Consider the following 20,737-nt stretch of genomic DNA (forward strand, 5'->3'; position numbering starts at 1 on the left):
AGACCAATTTTAAAATATTTTATTTTCCTTTAAAATGTATTTTACTGCCATCTGCTGGGCATACATTTACATGAATCCTACTACCATGAATCCTACGTCAGATAAGGAAAAGGCATGTCTTAAATGATTTACATTTTCGACTAGACCAATGTACCAATAACATACTTAATTAGGTGGCAGTGTATTACATCAGTTACATTATTATATATTTATAATATGTTCTTTATTGCAATCCTCTGACACCTACTCACTTCTTCTGTTTACTCGGTCTTTACACAGAATCGTTGGTGACGTTTTAAGTTACGCCCTGATTGAGTCCTTTCCCCAAACAGAGCATTTAAATGGTCCCCCTCCTGTATGGATAATTTCATGGCTGGTCAGACTGGTTCGTCCGCTGAATCCTTTGCCACACTCGAGAGCATTTATATGCTCTCCCCAGCGTGAGTCCATCTGTGTCTTTTAAGTGCATCAGCGTAGACAAAGCTCTTCCCACAGTCTGCACAGTGATGAGATTTCTTCCCTGCATGAGTCCTCTGATGTGTTTGCATAACATATTTATTGGTGAAGCTCTTGCCACATTGCGGGCATGTGGCTGGGGTCACCCGTAAACTCCCTCTTTTATAGGCTTTGATTTTCCCAGTCTTCAGCATTTCAATGTAATCTTTAGGGTGGTCCCTCTTCAGGTGCCCAAGGAAAAAGCGTTCTATGGTGAAGCCGATTGCACAATGGGGGCAGGGGTAGAAGGAGGACCCCCCTTCAAAGCCACCTACAGGAAAGTGAGAAGAACATCAAATTAACTCAAGTTCTACTTCATTAGCGCCATTCCACTGGGCACACACTGGTTGAATCAATGTTGTTTCCACGTCATTTCAATGGAATGACGTTGAACCAACGTGGAATAGATGTTGAATTGATGTTTGTGCCCAGTGAGATAGTTAATGAGCAATGAAACATTTGTCATTTACATGGAACACATTATTATATCTAGACCATAACTGCAACCCACCCCACCAATGGTACTCACTGAAATCAACAGCATTAGCTTTCTCATCTCTATCTGGTACCGTCCCTGGATCCAATGATGTCCTGCTGCAATCTTTAATCTTCACTCCTCTTGAAACATCAAGCTCATGGTTTTCACAGTCCTTTGAAGCAGAGATGAGGGGGGATTCAGTTCAGTCAGAAAGTCAGTTCTCACTCGGCACACGACGTAATTTCAAGGTGGAAATTTTTATAATATTTGGTTGAGACGTTAATCAATGAGAGTTTAACCTTTATTCACCCGCTCAAAAAGACAGCCAGAAGTGTGTTGAATTCCCAATGTGTAATCACTATGCATTCAAACATCTAAAAGAACAATTGAATAACAATGTCAGATTTTTGGTTTAGTTGTCATCTACACTGAGTATACAAGGCATTATGAACACCTGCTCTTTCCATGACGTGTGTGCCATTCAGAGGGTGAATGGGCAAGACAAAACATGTAAGTGAACTGGGTATGGTAGTAGGTGCCAGGTGCACCGGTTTGTGTCAAGAACTTGGCTACGACTGCATGGCTCCAACACCATCATTAAGTATCCTGACGACATAACAGTGGTAGGCCTGATCACCGACAACAATGAAACGGCCTATAGGGAGGTTTTCGGAGAACTGACCGTGTGGTGCGAGGACAACAACCTCTCCCTCAATGTGAGCAAGACTAAGGAGCTGATCGTGGACTCCAGGAAAAGGCGGGCCGAACAGGTCCCCATTAACATCGACGGGGCTGTAGTGGAGCAGGTCGAGAGTTTCAAGTTCCTTGGTGTCCACATCACCAAAGAACTATCATGGTCCAAACACGCCAAGACAGTCGTGAAGAGGGCACGACAGAGCCTATTCCCCATCAGAAGACTGAAAAGATATGGCATGGGTCCCCAAATCCCCAAAAGGTTCTACAGCTGCACCATTGAGAGCATCCTGACCGGTTGCATCACCGTCTGGTATGGCAACTGTTCGGCATCTGACCGTAAGGCGCTACGGAGGGTAGTGCGAATGGCCCAGCACATCACTGGGGCCAAGCTTCCTGCCACCCAGGACCGAAATAATAGGCGGTGTCAGAGGAAGTCCCATAAGATTGTCAGAGACTCCAGTCACCCAAAAATGTTAAATGTGTCACTCATAATACCCCATAATGTCAAAGTGGAATTATGTTTATAGACATTTTTTGAAATCAATTAATAATGAAAAGCAGAGATATCGTGAGTCAAGTATTCAACACCTTTCTTGAGGCAAGCTTAAATAAGTTCAGCCGTAAAAATGTGCCAAACCAGTCACATAATACGTTGCATGGTATCATTCTGTGTGCAATAGTGTTTAACATGATTTTTGAATGACTACCTCATCTCTGTATCCCACACATATACTGAACAAAAATATAAATGCAACATGGAAGTGTTGGTCCCATGTTTAACGAGCTGAAATAAAAGATAAAGGTTCCATATGCACAAAAAGCTTATTTCTCTAATATTTTGTGCACAAATTTGTTTACATCCCTTTTAGTGAGCATTTCCACTTTGCCAAGATAAAGATAATCCACCCACCTGACAGGTGTGGCATATCAAGAAGCTGATTACACAGCATGATCATTACACAGGTGCACCTTGCGCTGGGGACAATACTGACCTACCAACCAAAAAGGCAGTAACAAACTAATTTTGGACCAATGAGCAATGTCATTTTTGCTACATTAAATACATGCTTAATCATGTGGACAAGTATCCTGCCTTTATTGTATTGTGTTTTGGAGAAAATTGGGGTCATGTTAGCAATAACTGCAAAAAAGTTTGCTTGGTAGGGTAGAATAAAATACCACTAAAATATGCAGTTTTATCACACAACACGACAAGATTTTAGGGAGTGTGTGATTGGCATGCTGATTACAAGAATGTTGTGTTCATTTCTCTATCATAGGCCGCCTCCAATGTCATTTTAGAGAATTTGTAAGTACGTCCAACCGGCGTCACAAAAGCAGACCACGTGTAACCACGCCAGCCCAGGACATTCACATCCGACTTTTTCACCTGCGGGATCGTGCGAGACAAGCCAGCAGGACAGCTGGTGAAACTGAGGAGCATTTCTGTCTGTAATAAAGCCTTTTGGTGTGGGAAAAACTCATTCTGATTGGCTGAGCCTGGCTCCCCAGTGGGTGGCCCTGGCTCCCAAGTGGGTGGGCCTCTGCCCAGTCATGTGAAATCCATATATTAGGGGTTAATGAATGTATTTCAATTGACTGATTTCCTTATATGAACTGTAACTCAGTAAAATCGTTGCATGTTGAGCAGTGAATTTCAAACAGATTCAATCACAAAGGGAGGTTTTCCAATGCCTTACATTTTTTACCCATCTGCCAATAGGTTCCATTTGTAAATAAAGCCGACACTGAATATCCCTTTGAGCATGGTGAAGTTCTTCTTTATACTTTGGCTGGTGTATCAATACACCCAGTCACTACAAAGATACAGGCGTCTTTCCCACTCAGTTGCCGGAGAGGAAGGAAACCACTCAGGGATTACACCATGAGCCCAATGGTGAGTTTAATGGCTGTGATAGGAGATAACTGTTGATGGATCAACAACATTGTCATTTAGCTTAGTATTGTGGAGTAACTACAGAGTGGAAGGAGGAAGCCTGCACAGAATACAAATATTCCAAAACATGCAATAATGCACAAAAGTAAAACTGCCAAAAATGTGTCAAAGAAATTAACTTCATGTCCTGAAAACAAAGTGTTATGCTTGGAGAAAATCCAACATCATCACGGAGTACCACTCTTCATATTTTCAAGCATGGTGGTGGCTGCATAATTTTATGGGTATGATTGTCATCGGCAAGGACTAGGGAGATTTGTAGGATAAAAAGGAAACTGAATAGAGCCAAGCTCAGGCAACAACAATATAAGTATGCTTTCCAACAGACACTGGGAAACAAACGCACCTTTCAGCAGGACAATAACCTAAGGCCAAATCTACACTGGAGTTGCTTACCAAGACAACATTGAATGTTACTGAGTGGCCTAGTTAGTTTTGACTTCAAATTGGCTTGAAAAATCGATGGCAAGACTTGAAAATGGCTGTATAGCAAATATCAACAACCAACTTGACAGAGCTTCAATAATAAAAATTAAAAAAAGAATGTGCAAATATTGTACAATCCAGGTGTTCAAAGCTTAGACTTAAAAAATTTTTTTTTTACCCCTTTGTCTCCCCAATTTCGTGGTATCCAGTAGCTACTATCTTGTCTCATTGCTACAACTCCCGTACAGGCTCGGGAGAGACGAAGGCTGAATGTCATGCGTCCTCCCAACCAGCCGTACTTCTTCTTAACACAGCGCGCATCCAACCCGGAAGCCAGCCGCACCAATGTGTCGGAGGCTACACCGTGCACCTGGCAACCTTGGCTAGCGCGCACTGCGCCCGGCCCACCACAGGAGTCGCTGGTGCGCGATGAGACAAGGAGATCCCTACCGACCAATCCCTCCCTAACCCGGACGACGCTAGGCCAATTGTGCGTCGCCCCACGGACCTCCTGGTCGCGGCCGGTTACGACAGAGCCTGGGCGCGAACCCAGGGACTCTGATGGCACAGCTGGCGCAGTACAGCGCCCTTAACCACTGCGCCACCCGGGAGGCCAAAGCTCTTAGACTTACCCAGAAAGACTCACAGCTGAATTCGCTGCACAGGTGATTCTAACATGTATTGACTCAAGGGTGTGAATACTTATGTAAATGAGACATTTCTGTATTTTATGTTCAATAAATTTGCTAAAATTTCTTAAAACATGTTTTCACTTTGTCATTATGGGGTATTGTGGGTCGAGGGGTGAGAGAATTTAAAAATAAATAAATGTTGAATTCAGGCGGTAAAAACAAAATGTGGAATAAGTAAAGGGGAATTAATACTTTCTGAAGCCACATCACAATACGTTGCCAAATTGCATTGATTCAACAAGTTTTTTGCTCAGTGGGTTACCTTTAAGAATTGGCTGAATACTAACTAGGCCCAGCACTCAAGCTAGTAGCTGCTCAAGAAAGCTATGCTTTGTGTTTATGAAATCTTAACTTTGTTATGAAGCTATAGGCTTAAATTTAGACATTGTCGCCACACCTATACCTGGCCTACTTCTTGTATATGTCAGTAGCCCACTACATATGCAGTCACATAGTGGCAGAAAGAATGAAGACTGAAAGATAGATTTGTGGTACACAGCATAAAATATGTAGGGTGCAGAATGGTGAAAACAACGAGTGGAATTAATTAACTTTTAGTATGGCCCTTCAAGAAGCTAACCCTACAAAACATCTCAAAGTGTGTATTTCACTCTACGTTATTACACGCTTGAACTTACCTGCACATGATCACTTTCCATCTCACTGTCCTCTGTATCCTCTGTATCTGAGCATGATGATGATGTTTCCAACGGTTCCCAAGGTACTGACACTTTCACAACATCCTCATCTTCTGACTTCAACCCGTCTTCATCCTCTTCCTTCTTCACTGTAAATAGGGCAACTTCCTCTTCATCTACTGGCAGAAGGGAGCATTCTTCAGACTCCTCTTTGACTGGGACTGGAGAAGGCAGCACCTGACACAGAGAAAACAAAGTACCAGTCACAAGTTTGGACACACCTACTCATTCAAGGGTTTCACTTTATTTATTTTTTACTAATTTCTACATTGTAGAATAATAGTGAAGACATCAAAACTATGAAATAACACATATGGAATCAAGTAGTAACCATTTTTTTTGTTTTTTATATTTTATATTTAATATTCTTTAAAGTAGCCACCCTTTGCCTTGATGACAGCTTTGCACACACTTGGCATTCTCTCAACCAGCTTCTTAATGCATTTCAATTAAAAAGGTGTGCCTTGTTAAAAGTTCATTTGTGGAATTTCTTTCCTTCTTAATGCGTCTGAGCCAATCAGTTGTGTTGTGACAAGGTAGGGGTGATATACAGAAGACAGCCCTATTTGGCAAAAGACCAAGTCCAAATTATGGCAAGAACAGCTCAAATAAGCAAAGAGAAATGACAGTCCATCATTACTTTAAAACATGAAGATCAGTCAATCCAAAAAATGTCAAGAACTTTTAAAGTTTCTTCAAGTGCAGTTGCAAAACCATCAAGAGCTGAAACTGTCTCTCATGGGATCGCCGCCACAGGTAAGGAAGACCGAGAGTTACCTCTGCTGCAGAGGATAAGTTAATTAGAGCCTCAGAAATTGCAGCCCAAATTAATTGCTTCACAGAGTTCAATTAAGAGACATCTGAACAGTTGATATTGAGATTCATGGTCGAATTGCTGCAAAGAAACCACTACTAAAAGACCCCAATGAGAAGAAGAGTTGCTTGGGCCAAAAAACACGAGCAATGGACATTAGACCGGTGGAAATCTGTCCTTTGGTCTGATGAGTCCAAATTTGACATTTTTGGTTCCAACCACTGTCTTCATGAGCTGCAGAGTAGATGAACGAATGATCTCTGCATGTGTGGTTCCCACCGTGAAGCATGGAGGAGGAGGTGTGATGGTGCTTTGCTGGTGACACTGTCAGTGATTTATTTAGAATTAAAGGCACACTTAAGCAGCATGGCTACCACAGCATTCTGCAGCGATACACCATCACATCTGGTTTGTGCTTAGTGGGACTATCATTTGTTTTTCAACAGGACAATGACCCAAAACACACCTCCAAGCTGTGTAAGAGCTATTTGACCAAGGAGAGTGATTGAGTGCTGCGTCAGATGACCTGGCCTCCACAATAATCCGATCTCAACCCAATTGAGATGGTTTGGGATGAGTTGGACCGCAGACTGAAGGAAAAGCAGCCAACAGGTGCTCAGCATACTCCTTCAAGACTGTTGGAAAAGCATTCCAAGTGAAACTGGTTGAGAGAATGCCAAGAGTTTGCAAAGCTGTTATCAAGGCAATGGGTGGCTACTTTGAAACCATTGAATGAGTAGGTGTCCAAACTTTGACTGGTACTGTAATTCTAACACCACTGGGCCTTGTAAGTGGGCTTGCAGTGTAAAATAGATACTTACCTTTAGATGTGTCATGCCTTTATGTCCACACTCCTGCTCTGTGACTCCATGTATGTCTGAAACTGTGTCAAAGGAAGGATCTTGTTCATCGGGGTCCTCCTTTTGACAAACCTGGGATGTTTCAACTCCTAACGACACAGCTGAAATCGGACATTCTTCAGCCTCCTCTTTAACCTCACTCCAATGCAGTGAGGGATCCTAGAACAGACCACCGTTGGTGTTAGAAGAATAAACTCAATTTGACCAATAAAACCTGTTAATGGATAGCCGATTAGTTTAGATGTAAAACTAAATATTTTATAATTTTGAAGAACAAATAAAAATGTGGGTTAACCTCTTCTGGCTGATCACTGCTTTCACATCTCCCATATTGATCCATCTTCAGTAGATGAACAGACTCGTGACCTGTCAATAACAAAACAAACCACCCAAATGTTGAGTTAGATCAATTAGGATTAAGTACCTTGTCAGCTCTGGGATTCAAACTAGCGATTTTTCGGTTTCTGGCCCGGCTAAGCTACCTTCCCCCCCTGATGATAGCTTAAGGGCAATTCCAAAGTTTCTCTTTGACCTTAACTTCCCTCTTTTTTGCTTTTCAGCATTTGTCAGTGGCATGGTGACAATCTGTGAAAAAAAAACATTTGAGTGGAATGACTGATGGCCATGTGAATTAATCTTTATTACAACACTAACATTAGTATCAAGATGTTTACAATCAATTAATTCAACCCTTGAAAACAACTGCATTTGCTAAATCACAAACACACACGTGTTCCTCCCCCAGCCAATCAGTGACCTTCTTCAAAGTTTCCGTACAAAACACTTTCAAGTGGATAGGGATTCAAAAAGTCCAAAGAGGGATAGATTCACAATGATATCACAGCTGCATTTGCACAGATCCATATACTGTGTGTGCCTCCAGTTGACAAACTACACTTCCTCCCCAGCTTACTCCAGGCTTTACCAAATGTATTTCATTTTTTGCCCTAGCACTACACAGCTGATTCAAATAATCAACTAATAATCAAGCATTTGGGCCTGGTCCGGGGATGAGCATCATGTCCACGTTAATGATCGATGTTCTGATGTTCAGAAGCTCTTTTCGGTCATAGGAAATGGAGGAAACGTTATGTACAAACAGTTAAAATCAGCACCCCCCCCAACCAGTAAAATGGCTGCTATCCAATACAGCGCCATTCTCTCAATGTTTGATAGAGAAGTTAAAATCCTGTGCGAGTTAAAAATCCTTTGCAAGTTTTCACCATTATGCTAGCCTAATTTTGCTCACTCAGAGCTATGGCTAATTTAGGTTCCAAATGTCCACCAACAGGTTGGAAAATGGACCCAAAAAGTATGTATACACAAAAAGCTTATTTCTCCCCAGTTTTGTACGCAAATGTGTTTACATGCCAGTTTGAGTATTTCTCCTTTGCCAAGATAATCCATCCACCTGACATTCGTGGCATATCAGGAAGCTGATTAATCCAGCCACCTGACATTCGTGGCATATCAGGAAGCTGATTATTCCAGCCACCTGACATTCGTGGCATATCAGGAAGCTGATTAAACCAGCCACCTGACATTCGTGGCATATCAGGAAGCTGATTAAACAGCATGATCAGGGGACAATAAAAACCCACTAAAATGTGTAGTTTTGTCACAACACAATGCCACAGATGTCTCAAGTTCTGAGGGAGTGTGCAATTCTCATGGTGAGTGGAGGAATGTGCACCAGAGCAGTTGCTAGAGAATTTAATGTTAATGTCGCTACCCCAAGCCCCCTCAAAGTAGTTTTCGAGAATATGGCAGTACATCCAAACGGCCTCACAAACGATCATCTGAGACCAGCCACCCAGACAGCTGATGAAACAGTGGGTTTGCACAAACAAAAAAATTCTGCACACACTGTCAGAAACCGCATCAGGGAAGCTCATCTGCTTGCTCGTCGTCCTCACCTGGGTTTTGACCAAACTGCAGTTCGGAGTTGTAACTGACTTCAGTGGGCAAACTCTCACATTTGATGGCCACTGCCACGTTGGAGAAGTGCGCTCTTCACGGATGAATCACGGTTTCAACGATATTGGGCAGATGGCAAACATTGTATGGTGTTGTGTGGTGAACAGTTTGCTGATGTCAACGTTGTGAAAAGAGTGCTCAATGGTGGGGTTATGGTATGCGCAAGTATAAGCTATGGACAACGAACACAATTGCATTTTAATTTATGGCAATTTGAATGCACAGAGATACCGTGATAAGATCCTGAGGCCCATTGTCGTGCCATTCATCCGCCGCCATCACCTCATGTTTCAGCATAATAATGCAAGGCTCTGTAGTCTGTACACAATTCATGGATGTTGAAAATGTCCCAGTTTTTCCATGGCCTGCATACTCACCATACATTTCACCAATTGAGCATGTTTGGGATGCTTTGGACGTGTGAGATAGCCTGTTCCAGTTCCCGACAATATTCAGCCACTTAGCACAGCCATTGAAGAGGTGTGGGACAACATTCCACAAACAGGCTGATCAACTCTATGCGAATGAGATGTGTTGTGCTGCATGAGGCAAATGGTGGTCACACCAGACACTGACTGGTTCTGATCCACGCCTCTACCTTTTTTTATGTAGGTATTTGTGACCAACAAATGCATAGCTGTATTCCCAGGCATGTGAAATCCATTGATTAGGGCCTAATGTATTTATATTGACTGATTACCTTATTAACTGTAACTCAGTAAAATCTTTGAAATAGTTGCATGTTGCGTTTATTTATATAGCTGTATGTATACTAGTTCGTGGAATTGCCCAAAAGCTAACGTTGGCTTGTAGCTAGATAGCTATCTATTATATTCTAGCTAGATAATCCGATTATATTTGGCAAAATGATGGCTTCTACAGCTAGCTACACAACCAACTTGTCATCAAATAAAGTGCATATATGTTTAGATAAATATATACGCATAAAAATATATTTACCTGTAACATGGATGTTTTCAGAAGTATCCGAGACTCGGGGAATATTATTGCGGTTGCACATACGGAACCTCGAAAAGACCAAAATACCAGATTTTGAAAATACATTCCTTACCTTTAAAGGCTTTTTTTTGCTACCTCAGCTGGACATACATGAAAGTGAATCATACTTCCCTGCAATTGGTACGTCAAAAGAACGAAGCCTTCTTGGATAAAAATAACGTTCAATGAATTTGAACGAGACCAATGTACCAACAAGAACGGAACCCCCGTTAGACCCCTTTCTGTGTTTGCAAACATTGCGGCACGATGGCAATGCGCGAAAGTTAGTGGCAGAACATGGGGGAGTTCTTACAGAAAGCCAGCAACAAAAAAAACATATATTTAGATGTTGCTTAAGAGTGCTTGTCATACTACTTTTGGATTATAATAGGATTTTAAGGCTCGTATGAATGTTTTGCTTAATATGTTTGTGTCATCATCGCAAATCAACAGTATTAGACTTTTTTTTTTTTTTACACTTTCACTCCAAGCAGTAAAATGTCTCTGGCTTTTTTTATTTTTTATACAAAGATCACAATCAAATATAATATTATTGACTGTTCAATTCAAGAATCAAAAAATAATTGCATGATAACCCCAAAAAGTTTTGTTTAGAAGTAATAACAACGTAAATCTAGGCTATGTTGAATGAGCGCAGATGGCGATGGTTTTCTTACTGCAGCCAAGAGTCTCGTGCATCTGTGCTGGAAAGAGGTCTATTGGAGCTCGTTTATTCCCGATTTCCCATTTGACTGGAACTCACTGAAGTCAAGTTTTCGTAGTTCCAAGTTAAGTTGTTTTGAGCAAGGCCCAAACCATGCTTCATTCATAGCATGGCCAATGTTGAATGTTTATCATTTTTATTTGGGGAAAAGAGCCCCTTAATCCCAGATTTGGGACCATACAGCCACTCCCCTGATTAGCAGGCGAGTGATTGCTTTGCAATGCTTGCAGTTAGCCACTGTCACAGATTCCTTACAAACCACTCATTGTTGAATTTGCGATTTCCAACTTGTGTAATGTTTATGTCCAATGGCGGATGAGCACCAATACATTTTATCTATAATTTCTCTTAATTCTTTATCTTCATATGACAAGGATCAAAAATGATTTGCCAGTAGATTGGCGACTTGATTCATGATGATGACTTGATTCATGATGATGACTGCTAGCTAAGATTTTGAAAGTATGATGTTGACATGATCAGTCCAATCAAAGCTACTGTACATATAACGTGATTTGACGTCATTCTGTGGCCAATGACCTTGAACCTTCTTGGATGGGCACTTCTAATGTAACTCTATGGCAGCACCCAAGGGGATAGAGATTTCTAGCTCTACCCTTAGACTTGGCGGTGATTTAGTGTCCCCATGAGTGACAGAATACTAAGCCAATCACGGCACAACGCTCTATTTTCTGCTGGCTTGCCCCAGCACCGCAGAAAGCACTGAGCTAGGCTGAAACACCTGCATGTTGGAGCTGCCTTACTCAAGAAAACAAAAGAGAGACCATGTTTGTATGTGGCTTTATTAATAACCTCTTAGAGCTACCCCCTACTTTTTTCAATTTCCGCCTGAAGACATACCCAAATCTAACAGCCTGTAGCTCAGGCACAGAACCAAGGATATGCATATTCTTGGTACTATTTGAAAGAAAACACTGAAGTTTGTGTAAATGTGAATTGAATGTAGGAGAATATAACACAATATATCTACCCAGGTTGTATGAGTGTTATTTGCCGGACAGTGCCTGTTTGGCGACACTTTTACTACGTCCGAAAGTATATCCGTAAGTGGTAGACGGTTCTGATTAGGAAGTCGTCATTTGCAGTGCCCATGGAGCCATTAAATCCAGTTGTTAGATGCTACCAACCTCCTCCAAATCAAAACCAAACATGGATAGCAATGTTTGCGCGCGCACTCTATTCCACTTTCTCTCTGCGTCAACAAGGTGCCCATATTGCGAGGCTGATTAGCTGGGACAAACAGGTGTGCACGCAAAGTGTGAGGTTCTGTGTTATACACTTTAGCCCTTACCATATCATATGTGATGGAATAATATTTGCTGTTGGCTTGTGTGGGTATATGTGTTATGCAACATAGCTGACTTGAGACATTGTTAACAGTTTCAGGGCCATGGGCCTTTCTCGTGATGGAAAAATACAGAATAACATCAAAACAGACACATACAGAACGTAGTGTAGGGAACAAACTGTATTTTGTTAGAGAACAGGAGCCAGGTGCTTTATAACTGTATCGAGCACGGGCGCATAGATATTCTACACAACTACAATGACTGACCGCTGAAGCGCCTAAGGGGCTGGGACCAGCCTGTGCGCCAACAGTCAACGATAGGCTGAGTGAGTCTAAACCACGCCCAGTCTCTACTCTGACAGGCCGGCTCGGAAGCAGGAACTACTTTTGTCAGAGTATATTATAATATCTTTGTCAGGAACAAGTCAGTACTCTGTTTGCCCTGCGAGGTGGGACGTATATACGAAAATTGCATTTACCACTTATTGCTTAGCTAATAAAAAATACATAGTATACAATAAGGTGACTCAGTGTCATATTTATCCTGATATCAGATTCGATTGACGCAACCCTTAACAAAAGCGAGAACATGAAATCCATGTTTGGGTTTGATTTGGAGTTGGTGGTAGAGTCTAACAATTGGATTTAATTATTTAATGGGCACTGCTCAGTGATGCCAAAAACAACTTTCTAAATCAGTACCATCCACTGATTTACTGCCCGACGTGGAAAAAGCATAGTCAAGCAGGTGCCATAGTTGGATAAAATGATGTACTGCTACGATCTTCAACCCTCTTGAAACGTCATGCTCCTTTGAAGCAGAGATGAGGGGAGATTCAGTTCAGTCAAAAAATAACCTTCATTAATTGGCTGAATACTATCTAGGCCTGCATTTTGCACTGACTATGCACACTCACTGCACTCTACCCACACATACTTACGCTGACATGCCAACACACAATTTACAAGAGACTGCTGAGGGGAGTCATAATAATGCTCAGAACGATGTAAATGGAATGACATCATACACCTGGAAACCATGTTTGATGTATTTGATACCATTCCACTGATTCTGCTCCATTCATTACCACAAGCCGTTCTGCCCAATTAAGGTTTCACACTGCCCACACAGTTTCACATATGCTGCTACTCTGTTTGCTATACTGAACAAAAATATAAATGCAACATGCAACAATTTCTAAGATTTTACTGAGTGAGTTACAGTTCATAGAAGGAAATCAGCCAGTTTTATTTAATTAATTAGGCCCTAATTTATGGATTTCACATGACTGGGAAATGGGTGCAGCCATGGGTGGGGCTGGGGGGGGCATAGGCTCACCCACTTGGGAGTACTGAACAAAAATATAAAATAAACATGTAAAGGGTTGGTCCCATGTTTCATGAGGTGAAATAAAAGATCCCAGAAATTGTCCATACTGTGCGTATGGACAATTTCTGGGATCTTTTATTTCACCTCAAGGCTTATTTCTTTCCAATTTTGTGCACAAATTTGTTGACATCCCGGTTAGTGAGCATTTCTCCTTTGCCATCCACCTGACAGGTGTGTCATGTCAATAATCCGATTAAACAGCATGATCAGGGCGGCAGGTACCCTAGTGGTTAGAGCCAGTAACCGAAAGGTTGCTGGATCGAATCCCCGAGCTGACAAGGTAAAAATCTGTCGTTCTGCCCCTGAACAAGGCACTTAACTCACTGTTCCCCGGTAGGCCATCATTGTAAGTAAGAATTTGTTCTTAACTGACTTGCCTAGTTCAATTAAGGTTACACATCATTACACAGGTGCGCTTTGTTCTGGGGACAATAAAAGGCCACGAAAATGTGCAGTTTTGTCACACAACACAATGCCACAGATGCCTCAAGGTTTGAAGGTGTGTGCAATTGGCATGGAATGCAAGAATGTACAGGGCTGTTGCCAGATAATTGAATGTTAATTTCTCTACAATAAGCTGCCTCAAATGTCATTTTAGTGAATTTGGCAGTACTTCCAACTGGCCTCACAACTGCACACCACGTGTAACCGCGCCAGTCCAGGACATCCACATCTGGCTGAATTGTGGAATTGTCTGAAACCAGCCACCTGGACAGCTGATGAAACTATTTCAGAGTATTTCTGTCTGTAATAAAGCCCTTTTGTGGGGAAAACTAATTCTGATTTGCTGTGCCCCTACCCCGTAATGTAAAATCCATAGATTGGGGTCTAATTTATTTATTTCAACTGACTGATTTTGTTGTAGTAACTGTAACTCAGTAAAATGGTTGTATATTGTGTTTTATATTTTTGTTCAGTATAGGTAGGGTGCAAAATAGTTTAAAAAAAACTAGTGGAAAAAATGAACTTCTGGACAAAGAGGCAACAGTGAGAAACAAGTAGCGCATTTTTATTTGTGCAACACAAATTATAATAATTCAGTAAACCTTAGTAAATGTACATGTCCTTATGAAACAATAATACAAAAACATGTTCAAGTGAAGTAAAACATAAGTAAAAAAGTAACCTTTACTTCATGGTAGTCCAAATTATAGGCATCACAGTAACAGCAAAAATGGCCACAATTAACAGTATCAATGTTGAAACACTGAGAACAATTAGATTGTCCATCAACTTCATGGAAACTTCCATATAATAGGAAAACAACAAAAACGAATGTTTTCGAATAAATCTTTTTTTATGTAACAAAAAGCCAACATAATATTATTGTGCTCTGATAATGATCACTTCTGGTGATAACACACAAAGCACTGCTGCTTGTTGTTCAGACACAAAAACAACTTTCCATCACCACACTTGGAACACTTCCACCTCGAGACGCCCTTGACGCACAGGTTGCACCTTCCTCTCTGTTCCCCAAAGATAGGCCAGTGTCCAAGGCAGTCATAACGGACATCTGCTGTAGGCTGTAAGGCTCTGGGATTGTGCAGCCGCTTTGGAGTTGTGTGTGGATTTGGAGGAACTGATGGTTGGCCAACCCTGGTTGGGAGTTTGTTGACTACTTTTAGAGTCCCTGCCACAGACAAACGAAACCTTTTTAGGTGCACTGGTTTTTCCTTGAGAAGGTCACAGTCCCGCTTGTACATCAGCCAACCATTGGCAATGCACAGATCAAGGATGTATCCAAACAGAGGTAGGTACCACCGGCGTGCCTTCATAGGTGTCTTGTACAGACGCACCAGCATATCAGACAGATCGATGCCCTCCTTTGCTTGAATGTAAGCCGACATGACTGATGGGCATGTGATATCAATCTTTTGATGGGTCTCCCGACAGAACCGCCTAACATACCCCAGAGGTTCAATTCCACATGCATTGCTTAGTATTGAGACACTCTTTTTGTCCAACCACCTGACAGCAATCACCCCCTCTTGAGAACAGTAGTCGTATGCTCCACGCCCTAGCTTTGCAAGATCCTTGTCATCCATTGCAGTTGCTCCACCTGTGCCGTTTGTTCTCACAGTGCCAATACACCTCACACCCAGTCTGGCCTGCAGGGACTTTACCAGGTCAAGACTGATGAGGTAGTTGTCACAGAAAACAACTGTAGCCTCTGGCTCTGCAATAGATGTACAGAGGGTGGTGACAACCTTGGTACTCAGCAGAGGATTCTGTTCATCTACATTTAGCCCACTGTTGAGAAATGTTGTATCCCCTTGGTACAGTAGCAGGTCATGGATAATACCTGAAGAACTGCCCCGACAGAATAACCTAAAACCAAATTTGTCATGCTGATTAGATTTGTAAGCTACCATGACTTCAGCTATGCTTTGCCTGTTGGTTGGCTGTATGAGGAGACACTGTTGACGCAGCATGTTAAAAAGAGGTCGGATCTTGTAGAAGCGGTCAGGACTGTGATTATTTTGCATGTTGTCATTGAAGTGAAGAAACCTGCAGAGTGACTGGAACCTTCTTACAGACATGGTATCAGCCACAGGTGGGAAGCGAGAGTCATAATGCCAGTAGTCCACAAAGGTTGGAAAGTCAAAAACACCCATGTAGAGAAGCATAGACAAGAAATCCTCAATTTCTCCAGAGTTTGTGTTGATTGCGGATCCAGTCTGTTGAACAGAGTAAAGGTTGGTCTGCTCAGCAATGTGTGCAATCATCTGATCAGTGAAGAACATCTTGAAATATTGATAGGGGGATTGAACACACTGTGGTGCCACAAACACTGGATCTGGAACTTGGAAGGAATCTATGTCGGCCTTCTTCCAAAGCGGATGTCTTGGCTGTGTTTTGAAGGAACTAGAATTAAATGGGCTTACAACTGTGTCGAGATTGTGGCTATATGCGTCTGTAGGAACCAATATAATTACATTTCTGCTTTTTCTCTTCTTTCTCTTGGGAGACTCTGCGGTTTTAGGGTATGGGGAAGCATCTCCTTTTGTAAGCTTAGAAGGGGACTCATCCTCCAGATCTCCTGGTTTTGGAATATCCTCTAGGTCATCATCCTCTGAGTCACTTAGGTCTTCCATCTCTGAATCCAGGGGATCCTGTGGTAGAATGGTCACAGCAGCTCTTGGCCTCTTTCTACTGAGGTTTTTTGTGTCCATGTGCTATCAAAGAAAAAAACATGACATTTTCCATAACATCCATAAAATATTGTTAGGAGGCCCATTGACAAGCACAGCTAAAGAGATAATGCACACAAACCTAACCTTACAAAACATCTCAAAGGGTGTCTATTTCACTCAGTCTATTATTAAATGTTTGAACTCACCAGCACATTATCACTGTCCTCTGTATCTGAACATGATGATGATGGTGATGTTTCCAACAGCTCCCAAGGCACTGACACTTTCACAAGATCCTCATCTTCTGACTTCAACCAGTCTTCATTCTCTTCGTCCTTCACTGTAATTGAGGCAATTTCATCTACTGGCACAAGGGAGCATTCTTCAGACTCTTTGACTGGGACTAGAGAAGGCAGCACCTGACACGGAGAAAACATAATTAATTAATGTATCATTTTATTTCTAACAATAACTCTGTGCCTTGTAACAAGCCTTGCACAGTTAAGGACATAGCCACTTACCTTTACTTTGAGATACTTCATGCGTTTATGTACACGCTCTTGTTCTGTGACTCCATGGATGTCTGAAACTGTATCAAAGGAGGGATCTTTAGACAAACCTGGGATATTTCAACTCCTAATTAAACTGCTGACCCTTGGCTCTGCTGAATCTCACATTCTTCAGCCTCCTCTTTGACCTGCCTCCAATGCAGTGAGTGATCCTAGAACAGACCATGGTTGGGGTTAGGGAAATAAACTATTTGACCAATAGAACTTGTTAATGAACAGCCAATTGTGTTAGATATGGTAGAATTAATTGCTTCTCATTTTGAAGAATGGATAAAAATGTGGGTTAACCTACAAAAAGCTCTCCTGGCTGACCACTGCTTTCATATCTCCCATATTGATCCATCTTCAGCAGATGATGATGAAACTCATGCCCTGTCAATAATAATAATACATGTTATTGCACCTTTCAAGATCCAAGGACACATACAGAGTAAGGAATAGAATAAAACAGCAAATATAAACAGGACATTACTAAGAGCAAAAGTAAATTCCCCAAAATGTGTGACCAAGTTTTCCAAAAACATAAATATCTGCTCTGAAATAAGATTAAAAGATGTCTGCTGAAAGAATGGGGTGTCAGCTTTGTGATATGACAACTTAGTTATACAAAAAAAGTATCTGGTTATTAAGAAGTGGATTAACCCCCTGGTAACATATTTATGGTAACGGAATGAAATGATGGGTCCCTGCTTTGTTCTAGACACAGAAATTAGTTATGGATTTGAATGTCATTCTCTTTGTGATGATGCAGCATAAATAGGTACACAAAGTTATAAATCATTTGTATGGAAATATACATTGAAAGGGTAATTGATCAAACTCACAAAACACTAGAAACATACATTTTCCTTGGCTTTTAGCCTTTGCTTTTCTCAAACTGTGCCTCTTCCTGTCTTTTTCTTTGACCTCCTCATAACTCCCCTTCTCCTTTAGTCTTTGCCTGTATCTTCTTTGCTTTTCAGCATTTGTCAGTGGCATGGTGACAATCTGTGAATAATACATTTGAGTGAAATGACTGACAAACAATTTAATTAATCGTTATTACAAGATTACTACTATCAATATGTTTACAATTCACTGATTTACTCCTTAGAGATCTGCATTTGAGAAAGTGTGTGTATCCCTCTTCCCCTAGAGTTTGTGTAGCAAAACGCTTTCAAGTGGATGTGGATTCGAAGTCTAAAGTCTGGATAGATCCACAAAGATATCCAGCTGCATTAGATTATGAAGGAACAGAGGCACACACACTCTTAGCTTTCATTTGACATCTACTTTGATGTTCTTATGAACTTCACACGTTCGTCTTCATGGCTCCTTATACCCAGAGTTTCCAAATGTACTCTTTATTAAAGCTACCGGTATGTGAAAATGCCCAAGCTAACTACAATAGCTAGCAAGTTGGCTGCCGCTAGCTTTTCTAGATAATTAGTTATAACTAGCATATTGCTTGAATAGCTAGCTACACACCAACTTGTCAGCAATATTATAACGATCATAGTTTATATAAATATATGTGTAGAAAATATATTTACAAGTTACATGGATGCTTTCAGAAGTATCAAAACGGTATAGAAACCTTTCTCTGGAAGTATATGGGGGTCGGGGAATATGTTTGTAGTTGCACATACGGAATCTTGAAAAGACCAAAATACTAGCTACAAAGTCTGAAAATATGTTTTATTTCCCTTTAAAATGTATTTTACTGCCTTCTGCTGGGCATATACGAAAGTGAATCCTACTGCCCTACAGTTTCGCCAGATAACGAAAAAGGTCTGTTCTGATAAATGCCACGTTCAAAACAACTGGGAACTCGGAAACCTTTATTATTCGTGTTTACGGTTGCCTCTTCTTAAAATTGTTTCATCATAGTTAGTGATACTCAGTCATGCGAGACAGAACATACTTACCAAGCTCTCGCAAGACTTATTGAAAAGGTCGTGTGGAGAGCTGTCCTTTTTCTTTCGCTTATTTCTGCATCATTCGTGGGGGACAACGTGTTTACTGTTGCCTTCTTTTGAACTAGATCAATGTACCAAGATGAACAGACTTGGCCAAGTTTTGATTGCCAGCAATTAATAAAGGTGTAATCATTACATTAGTTATGAAAAATAGACAGATTTGGAGGGTGTCAGAGAAAAAATAATCTGGGAATTTAGCATGTCTTTTATATTTGAATACTGCTGTCTATAGCTAATCATTAGGTCATACACATGTAGTATGAAACAGCCCTACAGTTCAAGTAGCTTTAGAATAAGTCCGATTGGGGAGTTGTCTCCAGTCCTAGTTATTGAATGGTCTGCTCAGAAAATCATTATCAATAAGGCTAAAGAGATATTCCATTAAAATCACAACTCTTCAACAATTATTTTTATTTCAACAATCTCAAGTTGTTTGCAACAATCTTACAAACAGTACAAAATAATTATTTGAGAAACTGACAGTTTAGTGACAGAAATTTGTAGAAGATGTGGGTATTATCACAGTCATTATTGATCGGCCCATGCACTTACAGTTAGGGTAAATTAGGGAGGCAAAATCTTATTGTATGAATGTTGTCTTGAGGTGACAGGTGCATTTTGGTCAAGTCTGTTGTTAATCTGTGAAATGAAATAAACAAGAATCATGTCAGTAACATGCAGATTCATAACACTGGATAACAATTACTGTGAAGATGTACTTTGTGCATACTGTTCACACCTGGTCTGAGGGTTCAAATAATTTGTTTCTCAACCAATAAAATTAATGACCACGAGGTGCAGGACAGTGTGGGCTAATAAGAAATCGGCAAAGGCCCTCTCCTGGGATATGGACAGGAAGTCTCCTTTGTTATCTGGATTGATCTGGATACGCAGGCAGACTGTAGGCAGGCCAGAAAAAAAATGGGGTGAGTTGATCAGAAACCATTTCACAATAATGGTGGCTGCCATTGGTTGGCCTCACGCTTCACTGATGTACAATACAGCTGAATATCACAAGATTATGCAAATACATTTACAGTTGAGTGTTTAAATTACCTCCCAGGATGAAGGCTCCAACACAAGATATGAACCCGGCCAGAAAGCTGTTGAATGGGAAGGTGCCAACCAGCAAGCAGTACAGAAACTGCAATGCACCAGTTAACAAGATGTAGAATAGGTAGGCGTCGACCACTTTCAATTTATTCGATGTTTTGGTCCTGTATTCCTCCAAGAATCGAGAAATAACTGAAATTACCGAGTTAGACATGTTTTCTTATTAACAAAAGCCCCAAAACGTGCACAGAGAATCAGGATGCAAGTCGCTTCCGTCAGATGCCGCACAAAAATGACGTGTCACTGAAACTGGGGTGTATTCATTACGCCGATTCTGCTGCCAAACGTTTCGTCTATTGCAAAACTGCGAACGGAAAAAGGTTAACGTTATCCGGAATCCTTGGGACGTCCATACCCTAAACCTATACCTCAGTGTCCTAAACCCTAACCAGAGAGATTACAGAAAGGATGAGATGGGAATTAAATTGGACAATGAATGGAAAAA

General features: G+C 41.1%; 2 protein-coding genes across 7 annotated transcripts; both read right to left on the minus strand.

Annotated features, from left to right (window-relative positions):
* Window positions 1-4: 4 nt before the first annotated feature.
* Window positions 5-10,335, minus strand: LOC110524475 (histone-lysine N-methyltransferase PRDM9). Of its 2 annotated transcripts, none has more exons than XM_021604168.2 (6): window positions 10,166-10,335; window positions 7,412-7,482; window positions 7,078-7,275; window positions 5,383-5,619; window positions 1,025-1,145; window positions 5-766 (listed from the first exon to the last, which is right to left on the minus strand). In XM_021604168.2, exons 2-6 carry the CDS (start codon window positions 7,454-7,456, stop codon window positions 423-425), a joined length of 945 nt encoding a protein of 314 aa, XP_021459843.2. In that variant the 5' UTR covers window positions 7,457-7,482; window positions 10,166-10,335; the 3' UTR covers window positions 5-422. The 2 variants fall into 2 exon arrangements, with proteins under 2 accessions (XP_021459843.2, XP_021459842.2); XM_021604167.2 differs by having other exon boundaries at window positions 10,054-10,174.
* A 4,163-nt stretch (window positions 10,336-14,498) lies between these two features.
* LOC110524476 (dolichyl-diphosphooligosaccharide--protein glycosyltransferase subunit DAD1) lies at window positions 14,499-20,737 on the minus strand. 5 transcript variants are annotated; one of them, XM_021604171.2, is made up of 8 exons: window positions 20,236-20,737; window positions 19,919-20,078; window positions 18,798-19,818; window positions 18,064-18,208; window positions 17,514-17,593; window positions 17,174-17,373; window positions 16,859-17,071; window positions 14,499-16,694 (listed from the first exon to the last, which is right to left on the minus strand). In XM_021604171.2, the coding sequence occupies exons 6-8, from the start codon at window positions 17,192-17,194 to the stop codon at window positions 14,859-14,861; spliced, it is 2,070 nt and encodes a 689-aa protein (XP_021459846.2). In that variant the 5' UTR covers window positions 17,195-17,373; window positions 17,514-17,593; window positions 18,064-18,208; window positions 18,798-19,818; window positions 19,919-20,078; window positions 20,236-20,737; the 3' UTR covers window positions 14,499-14,858. The 5 variants fall into 5 exon arrangements, with proteins under 5 accessions (XP_021459846.2, XP_021459844.2, XP_036834182.1 ...); XM_021604169.2 differs by having other exon boundaries at window positions 18,046-18,208; XM_036978287.1 differs by having other exon boundaries at window positions 14,499-17,071; window positions 17,272-17,373.

This window comes from Oncorhynchus mykiss, chromosome 5 (assembly GCF_013265735.2).
Source record: "Oncorhynchus mykiss isolate Arlee chromosome 5, USDA_OmykA_1.1, whole genome shotgun sequence".
In the NCBI taxonomy this organism is placed as follows: Eukaryota; Metazoa; Chordata; class Actinopteri; order Salmoniformes; family Salmonidae; genus Oncorhynchus; species Oncorhynchus mykiss.